The 21,899-nt window shown below is 40.3% G+C and overlaps 1 protein-coding gene across 1 annotated transcript; it reads left to right on the top strand.

Moving 5' to 3' along the window:
- Nucleotides 1-672: 672 nt before the first annotated feature.
- Nucleotides 673-21,520, top strand: LOC117558738 (alpha-2-HS-glycoprotein-like). The gene is made up of 8 exons (XM_034235105.1): nucleotides 673-689; nucleotides 14,865-15,102; nucleotides 17,210-17,320; nucleotides 17,440-17,524; nucleotides 17,833-18,002; nucleotides 18,519-18,635; nucleotides 19,609-19,686; nucleotides 20,629-21,520. Coding segments are annotated over exons 1-8 (1,002 nt in total). The 5' UTR covers nucleotides 673-687; the 3' UTR covers nucleotides 20,830-21,520.
- The last annotated feature ends 379 nt before the right edge of the window (nucleotides 21,521-21,899 follow it).

Below are 21,899 nucleotides of genomic sequence, written 5' to 3' on the forward strand. Positions count from 1 at the left end.
ATAAGGTTATGCTAAACTACATGACTATCATATAATAATAATCCTTATATTTATTATAGCGCTTTATCAAAGACTCTCAAAGTGCTTTACAAATACACATTACACATACAATGGTCATCTACTGTGGACAATACCCACAGGAGCAAATTCGGGTGAAGTGTCTTGCCCAAAGACACAACGGCCTGACGCAGTGGGGCGGGAGCGGGTTTCGAACTGGAGTTCCCCTACACCCCCTTGATCTGATAATCAAACGCACAGACCACTGCCCCACCCGTTCATATGACTTCTCGTAAACGACAAACTTGTGTCAACTAGGAAGTCATAATTCTCATTCCAATGTATAGATAAATATTTCATCACTCCAACGGTAGTGGGCCAAACAAAATTCCATTAGCAGAAACACGCTGCAGTTTAAAGAATGACAGAAATGTGCCGAAACACATGACAAGGAAGAAACATCTTGACAACACATGTGAAGCATTTAGAAAAACATTAACCAACGAATGAAACACTAAAAGCATTGCATTAACGAAATGCTGCAAATAAAATACACTGCAAGAAGCTCAAAACACAACAGCAACCAGGGGACACTAAAAAGTGACGCACGCAGCTGGGACCGGAGTGCTTGTTGACGTCCGGGGATTATAACGTTGGCTAACTGTCACTGATGTTGGAAATGTACCTAAAATGTAAGTTTTATTGTTTTATTTTAACAACGTGATCGCATGATTCCTTCAGATATTATTGCAGATCTAACCTAGTCTCGTCACACAACAATTACAATAATAAAAACAGACTAACTCTGCAAACAGTGACAGTTTGCTAACTTTATAATCCCCAAACTTCAACAAGTGCTCCAGTCCCAGCTGTGTGCATCACTTTTTAGTGTAGTTTTTGTGTTTTGAGCTTCTTGCAGAATTTTGTTTATGCAGCGCTTTTAGTAAATGCTTTGCATGTTTTGAAGTTGTTGATGTTTTCTAAAAGCTGCGCATGTGTTGTCAAGTTGGTAAAGATGTTCCTTCATGTGTTTTGGCACATTTGTGTTTTTATATTTGCATCGTTTTTGAAATGGCAGTGTTTTTGACCGTTGTAGTGTGTTTGCACCTGTCGGCCACCGTACAATGGCCATCTCATTGCATTAACTTATTAAAATGGTCTTTCAGTATGTGTTACTGTTGTATTACTCCTCGTAAAGGCTACAACATGCTTCTCCAGGCTGCATGCATCTCAATCAATCAATGTTTATTTATATAGCCCAATATCACAAATGTTACATTTGTCTCAAATCAAATCAAGTTTTATTTATACAGCACATTTATAAACGATTTTTGGTGGAGCCAAAGTGCTGTACATATAATAAAAATAGCCTACAGTAGAGACACTTTACAGCAAATACAACAGCACAGATTGTTCAGAATATCAGTATGACAATACGACACCCTCTGTCCTTAGACCCTCTGTCCTTAGACCCTCTGTCCTTAGACCCTCACATCGTACAAGGAAAAACTTCCGGAGAAAACCCACAGTTTAAGGGGAACATGGGAGAAACCTCAGGGAGAGCAACAGAGGAGGGATCCCTCTCCCAGGACGGACAGACGTGCAATAGCTGCCGTGTGGAAGTTGAAAAGATAATACATTTACAACATAAGTAAGGCAAGGCAAGTTTATGTATATAGCACATTTCAACACAAGGCAATTCAAAGTGCTTTACAAAAATGAAAGACATTAATAGCATTTAAGAAACATATTATTAAATGATATCTAAAAACACTCATTTAAAAGCAAAGATACATGAATCACAGTTACAGTGCAGTGTGAGATACACACATCTGAACGAACCCCCCTATGGAAAATTATAATCTGACCCCATGGTGCCTTTTAGTTTTCGCCGAAACTATTCCTCTTTTTTATTGTTAAATGCACATAGTTAAGTTTACCTTCTCTTTCTAGGACTTTTTTGGTGTCCTCCGCGAACCAGGGTCTTGAAACCAAAACGGCACACGTAGGGGACTTTAACCCCAATAATGACTTTAACTACCTTTGGGCGGCTCAAGGCAATTCAAAGTGCTTTACAAAAATGAAAGACATTAAGAAAATGGCATTAAAAAGCAAAGATAATAAAAGTTACAGTGCAGTCTAAGATATGAATAGTTCAATTAAAAGCAGCAACAAAAAGAAAAGTCTTCAGCCTGGATTTAAAAGTAGTCAGAGTTGCAGCGGACCTGCAGGTTTCTGGGAGTTTGTTCCAGATATTTGGAGCATAATAACTGAACGCTGCTTCTCCATGTTTAGTTCTGACTCTGGGGACAGTAAGCTGACCAGTCCCTGAAGACCTGAGAGATCTGGATGGTTCATCATTTAGCAGGAGGTCAGAAATGTATTTTGGGCCTAAACCATTCAGTGCTTTATAAACCAGCAGCAGTATTTTGAAATCTATTCTTTGACACACAGGAAGCCAGTGTAAAGACTTCAGAACTGGAGTGATGTGATCCACTTTCTTAGTGTTAGTGAGGACTCGAGCAGCAGCGTTCTGAATCAGCTGCAGCTTCCTAATAGATTTTTTAGTGAGACCTGTGAAGACACCATTGCAGTAGTCGAGTCTACTGAAGATAAAAGCATGGACAAGTTTTTCCAAATCCTGCTGTGACATTAGTCTTTTAATCCTAGATATGTTCTTTAGGTGATAGTAGGTAGTCCAACTGTTTGGAAATGCATGAGTCTATAAGATGAATCCAGGAGGATGTCAAAAATCCTGTGGTAGCCATCAGAGAAGTAGTATGATGAGAGTCAGGTAGGACCGCAGAGACTGGTTCAGCCACGACTCGAAATCCAGGACTCAGGATTCAGGGATCAGGGATCAGAGGCCTGTACTACGAAGCAGGATTTTCGCTAAGCGAGCTGAATTCAGGGAAAGATCTGGATTTCCGGTCCTACGACGCTGGTTCACTTCTTAGCGGGCTAGATTCTCCACGGTAACTTATGCTGAATGGCTAGCCTGCTCCGGCTCCAGGATAAGAGATCAACTCAGTGAAAGAAGAAGTTCTTCTTCTTCTTCTTCTTCTTCTTCTTCTTCTTCTTCTTCTTCTTCTTCTTCTTCTTCTTCTTCTTCTTCTTCTTCTTCTTCTTTATTCCCTTTTCTTCTTCTTCTTCCTTCTTCTTTCTTCTTATTCTTATTCTTCTTCTTCTTCTTCTTCTTCTTCTTCTTCTTCTTCTTCTTCTTCTTCTTCTTCTTCTTCTTCTTCTTCTTCTTCTTCTTCTTCTTCTTCTTCTTCTTCTTCTTCTATGGCGAATCGCTTCCACTTGGAGCATATATCGCCACCTACTGTTGATTTGTTTAATGTCCATGTTAAATCCTTGTCCTCGACCAGTGTTTTTTAAGAAAACTTTGAAGATCAGCTTGTTTACTTCATTTCTTGAGTTACTTGTGAATATTGCCTTGGAAATCCATGTCCCCTGATTTTAAGTTGTTCCAAGTAGTGTTTAATTTCGTCAGCTATTTTTTATTTAGTTTAGTCTTAGTCCTGTGTTAAATTTCCTTTTTAGTTTTGGTCATATTTAGTCACCTTCATCCTGTTTTTATTTAGTCAAGTTTTAGTCGACTAAAAGTCTGCCCGGTGTAATTCAAATATACCGCCGCGCGCAGCACAGACACAGCTGCTGCCCTGCCGCAGCACCGGAAATGGAACTGCTGGGAGAAAAACGGACTATCAGAGATGTAACGTTATCTTTGATAATATTTCGTCTCCTCATTTTTCGTCAACGAAAGTAAAGAGAGATTTTGGCATAGTTTTTATTTAGTGAACTACATTTTCGTCTCGTCACTTTTCGTCAACGATATTGCATGATGATTTCGTTACAGTTATTGTTTACTGCCGTCGGTGCCGTCTCGTCATCGTCTCGTTTTCGTCATGGAAAAAAAGGTCGTTGACGAACATATTTCGTCATAGATTTAGTCAACGAAATTAACACTAGTTCCAATGCAGTTTTCAGAATGAGTTTTTGCCTTGTATATTCCGGGCAGCTAAAAAATACATGATGTATTGTCTCTGATTGTTGGCAACCATCACAATTGCCAGTTGGATGTTTTACAATCAGATGCAGTGATGAGTTTAATCCAGATTGAACCAATTTTATCCTGCTGTTAATGTTCTGTTCTCTTCTATTACTCCCCCAAGTGCTTTCCGTTCCTACTTCCCTTTGTATCTGGTGTCGTAGCAGCTTTGAAATCAGCTGTGGTCTAGAGAGAATTATGAGTTAGGTAACGAACGTACAGCAACACAATATTCGTATTAAAGATATCAAAGATATTTTATACTTGCAAGTATGACGTCTCACCAGAGAGCACGTAGGCCTACTGTTCTGAGTGAAACAGGCTCTCCTTTATAGGAGGACATCAAAGCTTAGTTAAATTACAAACATTTGGTTAGGCCAGCTGAGACCCCCTGGCACTGTATGCAAAACTCACACCCTACACAGAGCAAAAGGGATACAGATAACACCTTATCCTAACTTCCTTCCCCTCATCCTATCTTCTAATGGATGTCATAAAACCCCCTAGTCTAAACACATCTGTTTTACACACACATTGAAAAGGTCCCTTCCCACGCTATGACTTAATCAGAGGAACAGTTTACAGTCAGCAATGTTAATCCTTTAGTGTTACTGTCCCATTACTTTTGCCATTGTTGCTTGATAACAACTTTCGTAACTGATTTGACTTCTGCTCTACTGATGGGTACTATTATATCAATCTGGCTTGCTTTCAATCAATTGTTTGCCAGTTGATTCACTACCTCATTCCCTCTAATACCCACATGCGCTGGAATCCACACAAATTGAACAACAATTCCCAAATGTACTAACCTAAACATGATATGCAAAATGTCATGTAGAATATCCTGATGACATTCTGAAGAGAAGTTGTTTATACTCTCCAAAGCTGCACTGGAGTCAGAGCAAATGACCACTCGCATTGGCTGTACTTCCTCTATCCACTGAAGTGCTAGTGAGATAGCCATCATCTCTACTGTGTATACTGCGATGTGATCACTCGCTCGCTTTTCCACTTTGACCTTTAACTCAGGAACATAAAATGCACAACTAGCTTTTACCATTTTCTGTATTTTTGGATCCATCAGTAAATATCTGTATAAACTGCCCATATTGTTCATGTAGAACAGTGTTCACGTAACTCTGCACATTGATTTTATTTTTCATTGAATGTAACCGTTTCAATAAGGATACATCTATCAATCAATCAATGTTTATTTATATAGCCCCAATATCACAAATGTTACATTTGTCTCAGTGGACTTTACAGTTTGTACAAAATATCAGTATGACAATACGACACCCTCTGTCCTTAGACCCTCACATCGTGACCCTCACAAGGAAAAACTTCCGGAGAAAACCCACAGTTTAAAGGGGAAAATGGGAGAAACCTCAGGGAGAGCAACAGAGGAGGGATCCCTCTCCCAGGACGGACAGACGTGCAATAGATGCCGTGTGTAAATTGAAAAGATAATACATTTGCAACATAGGTAGTCCAAATGTTTGGAAATGCATGTGTGTATAATAGTAAGATGAATCCACGAGGATATCCATCCAGGACCTATGATCCAGGACCACAGCCACGACTCAAGATCCAGGGCTCGCGATCCAGGACAGAGGAGCGCAGGATCATCCATGACTCCGGATCCCGGCGTATATAGACACCAAAAAGAAAGACATTTGGGGAAGCTGGGTTAATCGGAACATGAGAGTACACAGGTATAGACAGAGAGAAGGAAGAAGTAAGATGTCCCCCGACAAACTAAGCCTATATCAGCAAAACTAGGGGCTGGATCTAATCAGCCCTAACTATAAGCTTTATCAAAAAGGAAGGTCTTAAGCGCACTCTTAAAAACGGATAGGGTGTCTGCCGCCCGAACACAAACTGGAAGCTGATTCCACAAATGTGGAGCTTGATAAGAAAAGGCTCTGGCTCCCATTGTACTTTTAGAGACTCTAGGAACAACCAACAACCCTGCATTCTTGGAACGCAATGCCCTAGTAGGACAGTAGGGTATAATGAGTTCTTTAAGGTAAGATGGCGCCTGCCCATTAAGGGCTTTGTAGGCGAGAAGAAGAATTTTAAATTCTATCCTGTGTTCTATAGGGAGCCAGTGTAAGGCAGCCAGAACAGGAGTAATGTGGTCCCTTTTCCTAACTCTGGTTAGTACACGAGCCGCAGCATTTTGAATCAGCTGAAGCGACTTGACTGACTTCTTGGTACACCCTGATAATAAAGAGTTACAATAATCCAGCCTTGAAGTAACAAATGCATGGACTAGTTTCTCTGCATCGTTTTGAGGCAAGATATGCCTGATTTTTGCAATGTTACGTAGATGGAAGTAGGCGGGTCCTTGAAATTGATTTTATGTGGGCGTTAAAGGATAAATCCTGATCAAATATAACACCAAGATTCCTTACAGTCTCACTGGAGGCCAAATTAATGCCATCCATAGTTAGTATATCCTTAGATAATTTGTTTCGTAGATTCTTCGGGCCAAGTACAATAACTTCAGTTTTGGTCGTGTTTAACATCAAAAAGTTTAAGGTCATCCACGTTTTTAAGTCCTTAAGGCAGTCTTGAATTTTATTTAGATGATTAATTTCATCAGGCTTGATTGATAAATATAGTTGAGTATCATCCGCATAACAATGAAAGTTTACAGAATGATTCCTTATAATATTGCCTAACGGAAGCATATATAATGTGAACAAAATAGGTCCGAGCACTGAGCCCTGTGGCACTCCATGGCTAACTTTGGTTTGCGTGGAAGATTCATCATTGACACGTACAAACTGAGAGCGTTCAGATAGATAGGACCTAAACCAGTCTAAAGCAGTTCCCTGTATGCCAACTAAGTGCTCTAGTCTTTGCAATAAGATATCATGGTCGATAGTATCAAATGCAGCACTGAGATCGAGCAAAACAAGAATAGAGACACGTCCCTTGTCAGAGGCTATTAGAATGTCATTTGTGACTTTAACCAGAGCTGTCTCTGTGCTATGATGTGTTCTAAAGCCAGACTGAAAAGCTTCAAATAAATCATTGTTTTTTAAGTAATCACACAACTGTTTTGCGACCGCTTTCTCAAGAATTTTTGAGAGGAACGGAAGATTAGAAATAGGTCTATAGTTGGCTAAAACCTCTGGATCGAGGTTGTGCTTTTTAAGAAGCGGTTTTATCACTGCTACTTTGAATGATTGTGGAACATAGCCTGATAATAAAGACATATTCATAATATTTAATAAATAAGTGCTAATTAATGGAAAAACTTCCTTCAACAGCTTAGTTGGAATTGGGTCTAACATGCACGTTGATGGTTTAGAAGAGAGAATCATTGAATTTAATTGTTCAAGGTTTATGGCTGAAAAGCATTCTAGTTTACTATCTAGTGTAATATTAGAACTTACGTTTCCGGGAGCTGTTGATAACACTATACTGGTCAAAGGCAAGAGGTCATTAATTTTGTTTCTAAGAGTAACAATTTTATCGTTAAAAAAGCACATAAAATCATTACTACTGAGTGCTATGGGAATAGAAGGCTCAATCGAGCTGTGGCTCTCTGTCAGCCTGGCTACAGTGCTGAAAAGAAATCTTGCATTATTCTTATTCTCATCTATTAATGAAGAGTAGTAAGCTGCTCTCGCTTTACGCAATGCTTTCTTATATTCATTGAGAGTAATATGCCAAATTAAACGAGATTCTTCAAGTTTAGTAGAACGCCATATCCTTTCAAGTTGTCTCGACTTTTGCTTTATTTTGCGGGTTTCGGCATTATGCCATGGAGCTAGTCTATGTTGTTTTATTTTCTTCTTTTTCAAAGGAGCAACAGAGTCTAATTTTATTCGCAGCGCATCTGTAGCACTATCAACAACATGATCAATTTGGGGTGGTGTACATTTTGTATACGTTTCCTCCCTTACATGCAGACATGCTATCGAGTTAAGTATTGGTGGAATCTCTTCCTTAAATTTGGCTATAGCACTAACAGATAGGTTTCTGCTGCAGGAGCTTTTGACTAATGCTTTGTAGTCTCGTAACAGTACTTCAAAAGTTACTAAGAAATGGTCGGATAAAGCAGGATTATGCGGTTCGACTAATAGTTGCTCAATTTCAATACCATAAGTCAGAACAAGGTCGAGAGTGTGATTATAGCAGTGGGTTGGTTTATTTACACTCTGACAAAAACCAACAGAATCTAATATAGAGTTAAATGCAACAGTAAGGCTATTTTTATCATCGTCAACATGAATATTAAAGTCACCTACGATAATTACTTTATCTGTTTTAAGAACCAAAGTTGATAAAAACTCAGAGAATTCAGATAAGAATTCTGAATAAGGACCTGGTGCACGGTACACTGTAACAAATAAGATTGGCTGCAAAGTTTTCCAGGTCGGATGCGTAAGACTAAAAACGAGACTTTCAAAGGAGGTATAATTTAATTTTGGTTTAGTATTGATAAGTAAACTTGAGTCAAAGATGGCTGCAACTCCACCTCCTCGGCCCGTGCCTCGGGCAATATGAGTATTGATATGGCTGGGTGGAGTGGCCTCATTTATGCTGACATATTCTTCATGTCTCAACCAAGTTTCAGTGAGACAGCATATATCAATATTATAATCTGATATTAAATCATTTACCAATATTGCTTTAGATGCTAGAGATCTTATGTTTAAGAGACCACATTTAATATTCCTGTTTTGTTGCACTGTAGTAGTTGTTACATTTACTTTGATTAGGTTATTATGTATGACACCTCTATTAGGTTTTACCTTAACTTGTCCTTGGGCAGACACACACACCGCTAATATTGGGTATCTATTACAGGTTGAGGTAGCAACCATGGTGGAACAGCTGATAACAACAGTGTGCAGAGTTTAAAGCGATCAAGTCATATTACAGGATAAAGGAAATACAGTTTAAACTGCCATTGCAGGAAAGACGGCCGGCTAAAATCACCGACTGTGTGAACGTGAAAATGAATAGAATATCACCTTCCATCTTCAGAGCAATCTGACTATTATAACATTAGCGTTAAGAAAGCTTACTTAAATATCTGCCACAACATAAGTAACCGGATCAAAGTAACATTACGTAGCCTACAGTCCGGGGCACTGTGAGTGCAGACGTCGATGTGTCCCATAATCATTCATATCACATCACATCATAATGTATCATATATTTCCTTATCCGAGTCAGCTTCTTGAGCCCTATCTGGCCGTGCAACACTCAATGTCACATACTGTATGCAGAAGTATTATTTTAAGCAACACATTAAGTTGACGAAACACTCGAGTCAAATGTAATTAAAGTCATTTCATTTCAAACCTTTATTTAACCAGATTGGTCCCATTGAGATCATAGATCTCTTTTTCAAGGGAGACCTGCAGCATATAGGTTCTACATCAAACATAAAACAATAAAGGACATTATACATTATATTTACAGGATACATTTACATAGTTATAGAAATTTACAAGTGGCCATAGTATCAACGAGCATTTCATTTAGCCTAGCTTTAAAAACATGCAGAGGAATGAGATTGCTCAGTTTCAATTCTTGCTGAAGATTGTTCCAAGCAAGTGGCGCTGCGCACATAAAAGCTGTCTTACCTGAGACAGTCCACTCGTGTCTTAGTGATATCATAAACCTGTTAATGTACGTAATCAAACACTTATTCTTTTACCAGCTGTATTCACCTTGCAGGTGCAGCTATGTGGCTTTTATCCTGGATAAAGTGTTTAAGTCATGGATGTTTAAAGTTTAACTTCTTCATATGTCTAATATTAAAGTTGACTTTTCATTCAGGAAGTATGACGCAGCTTGTCCATGTTTGTGATTGGTCGATCGCTCCAAATACCACCCCTTTTATGTGAACGCGCACCTAACTAGATAGGGTACGGCTGGCTTGAGCGATCGAGTTGATAACCCGCGTCGTAGGACCGCTTAGCGAGAGCGCGTTTGTTTTGGATTAGGTCAACCGGCTAACTCAAACATATCCAGGATATGTTGAACTACATTCGTAGTACAGGCCTCAGGACTCAGGATCCAGGACTCAGGATCCAGGACTCAGGATCCAGGACTCAGGATCCAGGACTCAGGATCAAGCACTCAGGATCCAGGACCACAGCAACAGGCACAGCCACGACTCAGGATCCAGGGCTCGCGATCCAGGAATCAGGACCACAGCAACAGGATCAGCCACGACTCAGGATCCCGGCGTATATAGACACCAAAAAGAAATTTGGGGGAAGCTGGGTTATTCGGAACATGAGAGTACACAGTTACCGTTCCTGTCTAAAACACTTGAACGCGCTGTCTTTAAACAACTCTCCTCTTATCTCCATCAGAACAACCTTCTGGATCCGCACCAGTCTGGTTTCAAGGCAGGTCACTCAACAGAAACTGTCCTTCTCGCTGTCTCTGAGGAACTGCACACTGCCAAAGCAGCCTCCCTCTCCTCTGTCATCATCCTGTTGGACCTGTCTGCTGCATTCGACACGATGAAGCATCAGATCCTCCTTCGCACTCTCCTTCGCACTTGGAGTTTCATGCTCTGCACTTTCCCTCCTCACCTCATACCTCAAGGACCGCACCTACAGGGTTACTTGGAGAGGGTCCAAGTCCGACCCTTGTCACTTAACTACAGGGGTCTCTCAGGGCTCTGTTCTTGGTCCCCTCCTCTTCTCCTTGTACACAAACTCGCTCGGATCTGTCATTAGCCCGCATGGTTTTTCATACCATTGCTACGCTGAAGACACTCAATTAATTCTGTCTTTTCCCCGCTCAGAGACCCAGGTCGTTGCACGCATCTCTGCTTGTCTAGCTGACATCTCTCAGTGGATGTCTGCTCGCCACCTCAAGCTCAACCTTGACAAGACTGAACTGCTTTTCCTTCCGGGAAAAGATTGTCCCATTCTTGACCTAACAATCAACATCGGCACCTCAGTTGTTTCCCCGACTCAGATTGCAAGGAATCTGGGTGTGACCCTAGATAACAAACTGTCCTTCACTGCAAACATCGCTGCAACAACCCGCTACTGCAGATACACTCTTTACAACATCAGGAAGATACGTCCCCAGCTGACCCAGAAAGCGATGCAACTTCTGGTCCAGGCTGTCGTCATCTCACGCCTAGACTACTGCAACTCCCTCCTGGCTGGTCTACCTGCATGTGCCATCCGACCTCTGCAGCCCATCCAGAATGCAGCGGCTCGTCTGGTCTTCAACCTTCCAAAATGTTCCCACACCATGCCGCTCCTCCGCTCCCTTCACTGGCTTCCAGTAACTGCTAGAATCCACTTCAAGACAATGGTACTTGCGTACCATGCTGCGAATGGATCTGGCCCTTCCTACATACATCCAGGAAATGGTTAAACTGTACACCCCAGCACGCGCACTCCTCATTGAAATCAGGACAGCAGATAGCTTACACATCTTCCGGCGCAGACTGAAAACTCATCTCTTTCGACTCCACTTCGAGCGATAGAATTACTAACAAAGAATTGCTTAGAAAGCACTTATATACTAACAAAGGACTGGCTTATCTAAAGCCAGTTGAGTAGCACTTGAAATGTTTTAGCTCTATGAAACCTGTACTTATATGATTCTATTTTCTTCAAGTTTGTAGCTTGTTGGTCGAATGCACTTATTGTAAGTCGCTTTGGATAAAAGCGTCAGCTAAATGCAATGTTTAACTACAAATGATTCTTATATTTATTTGTTTTAATGTTTGGCCATCACTTGATGACTTTAATGCTTTGTCTACTCTAGACCAACATTACATACATACATTTTGTCCAGTATTGTTAAAGAATTAGTCACATTTAATCAAAAAGAATTGTTATGTGGGATGGAATTGCTACCTTCCTTCTTTATCTGGGCTTGGGACTGGCAAAGTGACCCAAAAGAGACACACTGCAAGCCAGGGTGGGATCAGCAATGGCTTAGCGCGACTCATATTCAGTCTGGACCTATGGTCTGGACGTGTAGTGTGTCTCTTTTGCGTCACTTTGCCACCTCTTTGCTCGAGCGCAGCTGCCTAGCGAGGCTGCCTGTGAGGGCTTTGGGACAGCGGAGGGGCTTAGCACCCACTGCTCGTTGAGGAAAGTAACTGCGTAACGATTACGTGCTATCACGTCAGATTCTCCAAACACCAGAATTTAGCGAGAAAGTCGCCAAGTTGGCCAGTGTCTCATCTATAATGAGTTATTTAAGGTAAGATGGCGCCTGCCCATTAAGGGCTTTGTAGGTGAGAAGAAGAATTTTAAATTATATCCTGTGTTCTATAGGGAGCCAGTGTAAGGCAGCCAGAACAGGAGTAATGTGGTCCCTTTTCCTAACTCTGGTTAGTACACAAGCTGCAGCATTTTGAATCAGCTGAAGCGACTTGACTGATTTCTTGGTACACCCTGATAATAAGGAGTTACAATAATTCAGCCTTGAAGTAACAAATGCATGGACTAGTTTCTCTGCATCGTTTTGAGGCAAGATATGCCTCATTTTTGCTATGTTACGTAGATGAAAGAAGGCGGTCCTTGAGATACATTTTATGTGGGTGTTCAAGCAAGACAAGAATAGAGAAAAGTCCTGTCTGAGGCTATTAGAATGTCATTTGTGACTTTAACCAGAGCTGTCTCTGTGCTATGATTTGTTCTAAAGCCAGACTGAAAATCTTCAAATAAATCATTGTTTTTTAAGTAATCACACAACTGTTTTGCGACTGCTTTCTCAAGAATTTTTGAGAGGAACGGAAGATTAGAAATAGGTCTATAGTTTGCTAAAACCTCTGGATCGAGGTTGTGCTTTTTAAGAAGCGGTTTTATCACTGCTACTTTGAATGATTGTGGAACATAGCCTGATAATAAAGACATATTCATAATATTTAATAAAGAATTGTTAATTCATGGAAAAACTTCCTTTAACAGCTTAGTTGGAATTGGGTCTAACATACACGTTGATGGTTTAGAAGAGAGAATCATTGAATTAAATTGTTCAAGGTTTATGGCTGAAAAGCATTCTAGTTTACTATCTAGTTTAATATTAGAACTGTTCAAATCAAATCAAGTTTTATTTATATAGCACATTTATAAACGATTTTTGGTCGAGCCAAAGTGCTGTACATATAATAAAAATAGCCTACAGTAGAGACACTTTACAGCAAATACAACAGCACAGATTGTTCAGAATATCAGTATGAGAAGAAAAAAAACGACACCCTCTATCCTTAGACCCTCACATCGTACAAGGAAAAACTTCCAGAGAAAACCCACAGTTTAAGGGGAAAAATCGGAGAAACCTCAGGGAGAGCAACAGAGGAGGGATCCCTCTCCCAGGACGGACAGACGTGCAATAGATGCCGTGTGTAAATTGAAGAGATAATACATTTTACAGCATATAGACCGAATGTTAGGAAATGCATGTGTGTATAATAAGAAGATGAATCTACGAAGATGTCAACTACAACTGTTGATACTGGTCAAAGGCAACGGGTGATTAATTTAGTTTCTAAGAGTAACAATTTTATCATTAAAAAAGCACATTAAATCATTACTACTGAGTGCAATGGGAATAGAAGGTTCAATAGAGCTGTGGCTCTCTGTCAGCCTGGCTACAGGGCTGAAAATCGGGTTAGCGAGATTGTGTGGCTGTTTCTTTCTTAATTCCATGTACTGTTTTCCTAGCTGCCAGATTGTGTAAGGGTAAAGGTTCCTGGGTCAATGATCGGTGAGTTGTACACTGGAAAACTGGTTGCACAAGATGAATAAGGCACATGCGGCAAGCACATGTCAATCAAGACAAGGAGACGTCAAAAAGGGACAAGGAATTAGGGTTTAAGATGCTGAACGTCTATGGTTATTACAGATAACTGAGAATCAGCTTTAGACATGACACAATATTATTCTATTTGTCTGTGATGGCATGAATACGGTTGATTACTTTTGGTTTTGATTGTGTGTTTTTTATTCGATGGTATTTACTTTAAGACAAAGAGGTAACTGCCCATGTGAGCACATGATGTATTTTTAATTTATTTTTTTACATTAAAATCACCATCAACAACAACAAATTAAACAGAGGTCACATTTTGGCAGTGTTTCTCTATCTGCTTCTATCTCTGCATTTGTTTTGAAAAGTGGATTAGTAGAAAGTAGATGTTCAAACATTGACCGTAAAGTCAGCAATATGAAGGTATTATGCATCCATTTTTCTGGTCCTTTAGTGATTATCATAGTATCGATACTACACTCAAGTCGCTGAAATGCTTGTTTTTCCTTTATTAGGGAAGCGTTTCACTCCAAATCCAGAGTGAGCAATCTATCATGGCCTCCCAGGTGGCAAAGTCACCCCTTCACGTCCACAAAACACATCTATAGGAAGAAAATTGTGCTCCACTGCTCCTCAGGGCTCTGAGGAGAGGGCAAACATTGCTTGATTTTGCGAATGGTGCTACTGTGATGCAAGAAAAAAGTCAGACTTGATCTGATAATAAAGTATTGTCGTATCGTAGGTCTGAATGTTAGCCACAATCTCCTTCCAGCATGACAAATTGGCATATATGAGATATAAGATTTTACAATCTTGTAAAGCTGCGATGCAACTGACAGTTTCTTTATTTGACTTACTTCAGTAGAAATGTTACAGTGCCAGGAAAAGTTTGGCAGTATACAAACTGTTTGAGTGAACATACAGTGCCATGGTTAAAGTCCCTGTTGTCCCATGACTTTGTGCGGCCCTGACCTCATGCTACCCCTCTTCAGTCTCCATCACTAACCTCCTGTATCCGTCCCTCCCTCTGAGGTCTATAAAGGGTCCTCGCTGCAGCCGTCTGCTTCATGTATCTCAGCATCATGAAGGGATTACCCACCCTGCTGCTGCTGTGCTCAACGGCTCTGCTCTGCAGCGCTGCTCTAGCTGTGGAGCCGGTGACCTGCAGCGAAGATGGAGGTGCTGCGGCGGCACGGATGGCTGCACATCACATCGACGAGAAACACGACCATGGCTACAAGTTCAAGCTGAGTGAGATCAAAGGCAACAAAGTGGAAAAGGTAAAAATAATTACTAGCATTACTCAAAATACCTACTTTCTTTATGGAAGTATGGAAGTTTAAGCATTTATCTTGAGACACATAAAAGTGCAAATGTTACCACTTTTGTAAAAGAAAAAGTGTAAAATAAGTGTAAAAACATATTTGAAGAGCACAAATAACTCAACATTATCATCCTAACCGTGTATTTTTTCTGTTTTGAGGGTTAGAGCAGTTTTAAGATGGACAGCATAGTGACTAAAGGTTGCTTCAGCAAACAGAACTCTGTAAACATGTCTGTGATGTGTTCTGGTCCTGATCTATGTATTGATTCAGTTCTGCTGTGACTGAGAGTGTAGTAAATCTGAGCCAACAGAAAATGCTCTGTTTTAGTTTATAACCAGGGGTGCACATAACTGTTTTAGTGAGTTACTCAGATGAGTACCAGGAGACAGCGTTTGGTACTCACCCCACATGAAGCGTGGTGTTAATAAGTGCAGTCTTCCTCACTGTCCTCCTCAGTGTCTCCTTCACTGTCCTCTATTTACACTTCTTGCATGCTAGATGATGAAGATGATGAAGATGCACCTCCCTGTCTCTTTTTAAGCCTCCGATTTGCTTTCTCCAAAACGTGTTGCCAAAACTGTGATGTCCTTGCATTTCCTGAGGCCAAGTTGAAGGATCAAATAGTAAGGAATTATCACATGACTTGAAGTAATATCTGATTTCAGATGTGGGAAGTAACAAAGTACACTTATTAAAGTACTGTAATTAAGTACAATTTAAGATACTTGTAGTTTACTTGAGTATTTCTATTTTATGCTACTTTGTTCTTCTACTCCACAACAGTTCAGAGGTAAATCATGTACTTTTCCTCCACTACATTTATTCAATACCTTTAGTTACTTTACAGATCTGGATGAATGATGTGAAATATAATCAAGTCTTAAATCAGACTTTAGTTACACCTGGAGTAAATTCAGAATCTACCCTGCAGTATACAAAGTCATTCAAACAAATTTGATAACACTTTAATGATCATAAAACATATCATATACATTATTATGAAATGGACCAATCTGCAAAATGACTACTTTTACTGTCGCTACTTTAACTAGATTTTGATCATATTTTTCTAATTGTACTTGAGTAACACTTCTTCCACCTCTGTCTGATTTCAAACTCTTCAATTAACAGCCTGAGTAAGTTTGCAACTCTGTGTTTTACTCCACTTTGTTTTAAATAAAACTGCAGCAGCTTGACCACAGAGCGTGAACATTGTGGTCAGCTGATTTTGCGCAGTTCTCCAGTGTGTGCGCGGGGCACTGAATGTGCACAGGGGAGTCTCCCACCGCAGCCAGTTGGCGGAGTTTTGGCACAATTCTGTTGTACACACCGACGTTAACAGCAGCCCCGTCTGTGCACACGGCGAACAACTCTGTCGTCCAGTGATCTAAGCCTCTTTCCGTCGGTTATGTCCTGCTCGGCTCGCTCTCCAGTTCAATCAGTCATAGAAAGTCCGAAGATTTTTGCAGGGAGCGAAACGGCAACGTAGCTGCTTAATGTCTTTGTTTTTTTTGGACATGTCTAATAATTGACTCCACTGAGTGTTGACAAGAAACACGTGTAGACGAAATATGCGTTTTGTTTTTGATGACCTATCAGGTACCCAAAGGCGCGTAGTGACCAGTCTATGGTAGTGACACAAGTGACGTTACGCATTTCAGATTGTTGCCGCGCATGCGTACCAGTTATGTGCACCCCTGTTTATAACATACAGTTAAGCACACACACTATTTTATGATCATATAGGTTCACCAAACTTAATTATAAATAGAAAAAATGAACCAAAGAAAGTGAAAAAAACAAAGCATATTCAGGCAGTAGGCGTTTTAACCGTACCGCTGACAGAAATGAAACAAAATGTAGTATTTAAAACATTTGTAATATGAGAGTATTGCAGTAGAACTCACCATTGATAGTGCACATATGGCTTATTTGAAGCAAATGTACTTGCAGGTTTCTTGGGGTTCTGAGTTTCTATATTTACTCTTATTGTAGGTCTCTTTAGATAAAGGTGTCATCTAAATGAAAATGAAATGTGACTTACACTCTCTGGTGTTTGCAGGTCGATGACGGCTGTGAAATCGAGCTGCAGTTGGACCTTATGGAGACAACGTGCCACAACATCAACCCGAAGCACTTTGAGGACTGTATGATCCGCAGAGAGACTCAACGGGTAAGTGTTGGATCAGTTACTCTTTAGCCGTATTGTGTCACATTCATGTACAGCCAGACTGACGTATGATTATTGGTTATGTGAGGTCTCGACAGAACAAGCTCTGTGTTTCTCTGTAGGCGGTGATGGCCAACTGCTCCGTTAGGATAAGTGTGAGAATTGGTGACGCCAGAGTCCGAAATTACCATTGTGACACGCGACAAGGTGGGTCTCTGTCATGCAATACACCTGATACTCAAGAGAACATTGATAATGGACAATTTGCCCAAAACCCTCAACTTTGGATAGGGTTTTTACTTTTAGATTATTCTTTTCTTTGGGGGCGGGGGGAGGGGAGCAAGGAGTAAGACACGCCGGAATCGAACCCTGTACATTGCAATGCAACCAATCGCTCAGAAGGTGCTATTCATGTCTAATATCTCCATATGAATATTACCATAGAGTTACAGTTGGGGAAACTATTGGTTATGACAGATAAATAATTGTTTGTGTGTGTGTTTGTGTGTGTGTAGTGGTAACGAACAGTGAGATGATGATGATCTGCCCTGACTGCCCCAGTCTGATCTCACTTCATGACCCTGATGGTATGAAGTCTGTTAAAGAAGCTGTGCAGAGAGTCAACGAGAACACCACCAACCAGAACTACTTCATCCTGAAGGACGTGGGACGGATTAAAATCGTGGTAAAGAATCCAAATACACACACCGTGTTGCTCTACACTGCTCTATTAATTTTATTGTTTATCTGCATGCTTTTTGAAGATATTGTCTCATGAATGTTTTTACACCATTGCTAGGCCTTTTGAAGGATTCCCTTAGGACGGGTCCTTGTCAGCCACATCCTTTAGGGGTCCTCGGAAGGTTAGGAGATCTCTAGGATCTCTAGATCTCTCTGTCTCTCTGGTCTCCTCTTGCTTTTTTAATTGATTTTACTTATTTTTATTACTTTCAACAGGGCTTTTAGAAACATTGTATGTATTTCCCTTGGAGTTTTTTTAACCACAATATTATCTCCGAGAGCCGGAGCACTGCCCTTTTCCCTAACCTAAAATTAATGATCCCCCTCATGGGGACCCCCCATAAGGGAGGCGAGTCCCCACACGTGACTGTGTAAACAGATTTAGGTCCCCACAATGATAGTAATGCTAGGACACACACACACACACAGCCTCATGAAGTGCTATGTCCTTCTCTCTCAGTGGATGATGACGACGGGGTCGAACTACTGGGCTCAGATTGCCCTGGTGGAGTCCCATTGCCCAATGGGATCCAGAATCCTTCCTGAGGCATGCAAACCCCTCTGCCCTGATCGAGCTGTAAGTACAACTCGTACGAATAGAAGACACTTGGACATATAATCACTGAATTTGCAAGAAACTATCAGACGAAGACAAGTTTTACTTCCAGTTTAAATGCTACTTAAAACACATGGGGAGATCTCAATGACTTGATCTATAGGTTACCTTGACTCACATTATCCCTTTTAAGTAAGCAAATTATTTTCATCAGTGTAAATATTACAAACAAATGGTGCCAACATAAATCTCAAAAACAACAAAATATGGAAATAGGTCTAAGAATGTTTTCATAATTGTATTGATGGTACTTTCATATTACCAATAAATGTAATGTCATGTGACCGACTTTATGATTGACATTGTTTCCCCTGACTACTTTCCGTCAAGTGACAGACCTTGTGTCATGTGACAGACGTTAAGTCATGCGACAGACTTAATTTCATGTGTGCAACGTGATATCATGTTACCGACTTTCAGTCATGTGACCAACTTTATAACACGTGATCGACTTCATGTCATGTTACCGACTATATGATGTTTGACATACGTCATGTCATGTTACCAACATTATATTATGCGACAGACATTATTTAGTGTTAACAATATTATGTCGTGTTCCAAATTTCTCTAATTTTACCAATTTTATATCGTTTGACCAGTGTAATGTTATGTGACCGAAATTATGTTGTGGGACAAATGTTATATCATGTGACAAACATTTTGTCATGTGACCAACGTTATGTGATGTGACCAACGTTATGTGATGTGACCAACGTTATGTGATGTGACCAACCTACAGTAATGTCATGTTACTGACTGTTTATTGACTTGATATCATGAGATCGACTTCATGCCATGTGAAGGATTTGTTCATGTTACCGACACTGTGTCATGTGACCACTATACATCAAGTGACCGTCATTATGTCATGTGACGTTTTGTGACGTGTTGCTCACTGAGATAATTGTCTGTCTCTCTTTTCTCTTTGAAGCGCCATGCTTACTGCCGTTCATCTTACTCCAAATCCAAGGGACTCAGGTCTGTTGAGTGCGAATACTACCCTCCAATGGTGAGTCCGCATTCTACACATAAACGCTAAATAACACTATCCATGTGTTCTATATCTATTATTGATCAATTGTGTAAGCATATATCTGTGCAGAGATCAGAGATGGAGGAAGTACTCTGATCCTTTACTTAACTAAAAGAGAAAATTCTACAGTCCAAAAATACTCCATCACAAGGAACATTCCTGCTTTCAAAATGCCACTTAAGTAAAAATACAGAAATATCTTTAGCAAAATATACTTACAGTATACCTACTTAAAGGTGGGGTAGGTCATTTTGGAGAAACCAGCTCGAGTGCGCTAGAATTTGAAAATACACAGCCGGACCAATGAGGGCACGAGATACGTTTGTGCACAGATGCAAGGCTGACAGGCAGGTAGGCCATCCAGTTATTTTAGCCGGGCAGGCTAAAATGATTGGTCGTGCTTTTTACAGTACTACGGCTTCCACAGATTTTTTTTATGGATTTTTTGTCAAAGCACTTAAGATATTAATTGCTATCGGGATGTTAAGAGCATTCCATGGAATATAACAAAAAGTGTATCTCGAGCCGGTTTCTCAAACTTACCTACCCCACCTTTAATGTGCAAAACAAAAGTGTTCACAGTATTGTATTATTATGGAATACCAAAGAGATTCACCAAAAAATACGCAAAAGAGCATTTTAATGTTGTAATTTGTTAGTCTGGAGACAATATAGATACTTGGTCAAATACTGGGTAGAATAGTAACATATCAGAGTATTATGTGTATTCACTTGCTACTAGTAACTGTGTGTTAAATACATGGAGGGGAGTATAACATTTGCCTAAAATGAAAAATACTCAAGCAAAGAAAACTTATGTCAAAACAGTACTTTTAATACTTGAGTAAGTATACTTAGTTACTGTCATGACTGGCAGAATTTCACTTACACTGACTCTGTTGGCTCTGCTCTTAACAGAACTCTACTGCCCTCGGCGATGGTGAGCGGGAGCCCATATGTAGGCCCGAAGATACTGTGGGGCTTCCTCCTCCCCTGCTGGTGGTTTTGGTGGTCCTCCTCCCCCTCGTCATATGCCCCCATTCCACTCATTCCACTGCCATGGATCGGACGCAGCTATCCACCCCATTTGCCCCTGGCCCCGTCCTGAGCCCCGCCTAAACCCAAGAGAAGAGGCCTGAGATACACACAAGGAAATCATGTGTTTGTTACTGAAGACTTGTACAACAGTCTTCAATGTAATATGTGGAAAATAGAAAGTCTTTAAACATATTACAAATTACAATACTCACAATACTCACCCCACATGAAGCGTGGTGTTAATAAGTGCAGTCTTCCTCACTGTCCTCCTCAGTGTCTCCTTCACTGTCCTCTATTTACACTTCTTGCATGCTAGATGATGAAGATGATGAATAGCGTATTACAATGACTCCAGTTGTTTTAATGTTGTTGTACTGGTATGTGACCAGGTTGTTAAACAGTAGGTGATGTGTGAGAGAACCATAGTGTGTGTACATCAGAGATGCCTCAATTGACATGTAATCTCTGGTGAACCTAAAATTCGACAGACTGAATTTGACCCCATTACATACTTTTTTGAATTTGAGTGTTGAATCAATCATGACTCCAAGGTACTGTGTAGCCTGCAACCTCTCCCCTGATACAAAAACATCTGGCTCAACACAAGAGGACTTTGTTTTGGTGAAGAAGATGCATACTGTTTTACAAATATGTATTTGCAAACAGCATTGTTCCAACCAAGTTGTTACATGAACCATGGTGTTTGTCAGTTCATTAGCCACTTGTGTCACATTGCTTCCATGTACATATATTACAGTGTCATTTGCATACATTTGGATTGTTTGTGTCAGGACATACAGATGGTAAATTATTGATATATAGCGAAAATAGTAATGGTCCCAGGATTGAACCTTGTGGGACCCCTGTCGAAAGACGAAGGTCAGCAGATTCATAATTTTGAACTCTCACATACTGAGATCGGTTAAACAAATAAGATTCTATCCATTTAAGTGTTTGTGAAGAAAAGTTAAAACTGGAAAGCTTAGATATGAGTATTTTATGATTGACAGTGTCAAATGCCTTTTTTAGGTCAAGAAACACAGCTCCTACAACACCACCTTCATACATTTTTGAACACGGCAAACACGGAAGTGGGGCCGGTCTGTGCACCAACGAACAAGAGGCAGACAGCTAGAAACCGCTGCTCTTTT

The sequence above is a fragment of the Gymnodraco acuticeps genome, unplaced genomic scaffold, assembly GCF_902827175.1.
Source record: "Gymnodraco acuticeps unplaced genomic scaffold, fGymAcu1.1, whole genome shotgun sequence".
In the NCBI taxonomy this organism is placed as follows: domain Eukaryota; kingdom Metazoa; phylum Chordata; class Actinopteri; order Perciformes; family Bathydraconidae; genus Gymnodraco; species Gymnodraco acuticeps.

Excerpts from the sequence above, each read along its gene's own strand:
- LOC117558738 (XM_034235105.1), top strand. Across the intron at positions 15,103-17,209 it reads AAGGCAACAAAGTGGAAAAG|GTCGATGACGGCTGTGAAAT; the intron begins GTAAAAATAATT and ends TGGTGTTTGCAG. Across the intron at positions 18,003-18,518 it reads TGGGACGGATTAAAATCGTG|TGGATGATGACGACGGGGTC; the intron begins GTAAAGAATCCA and ends CTTCTCTCTCAG.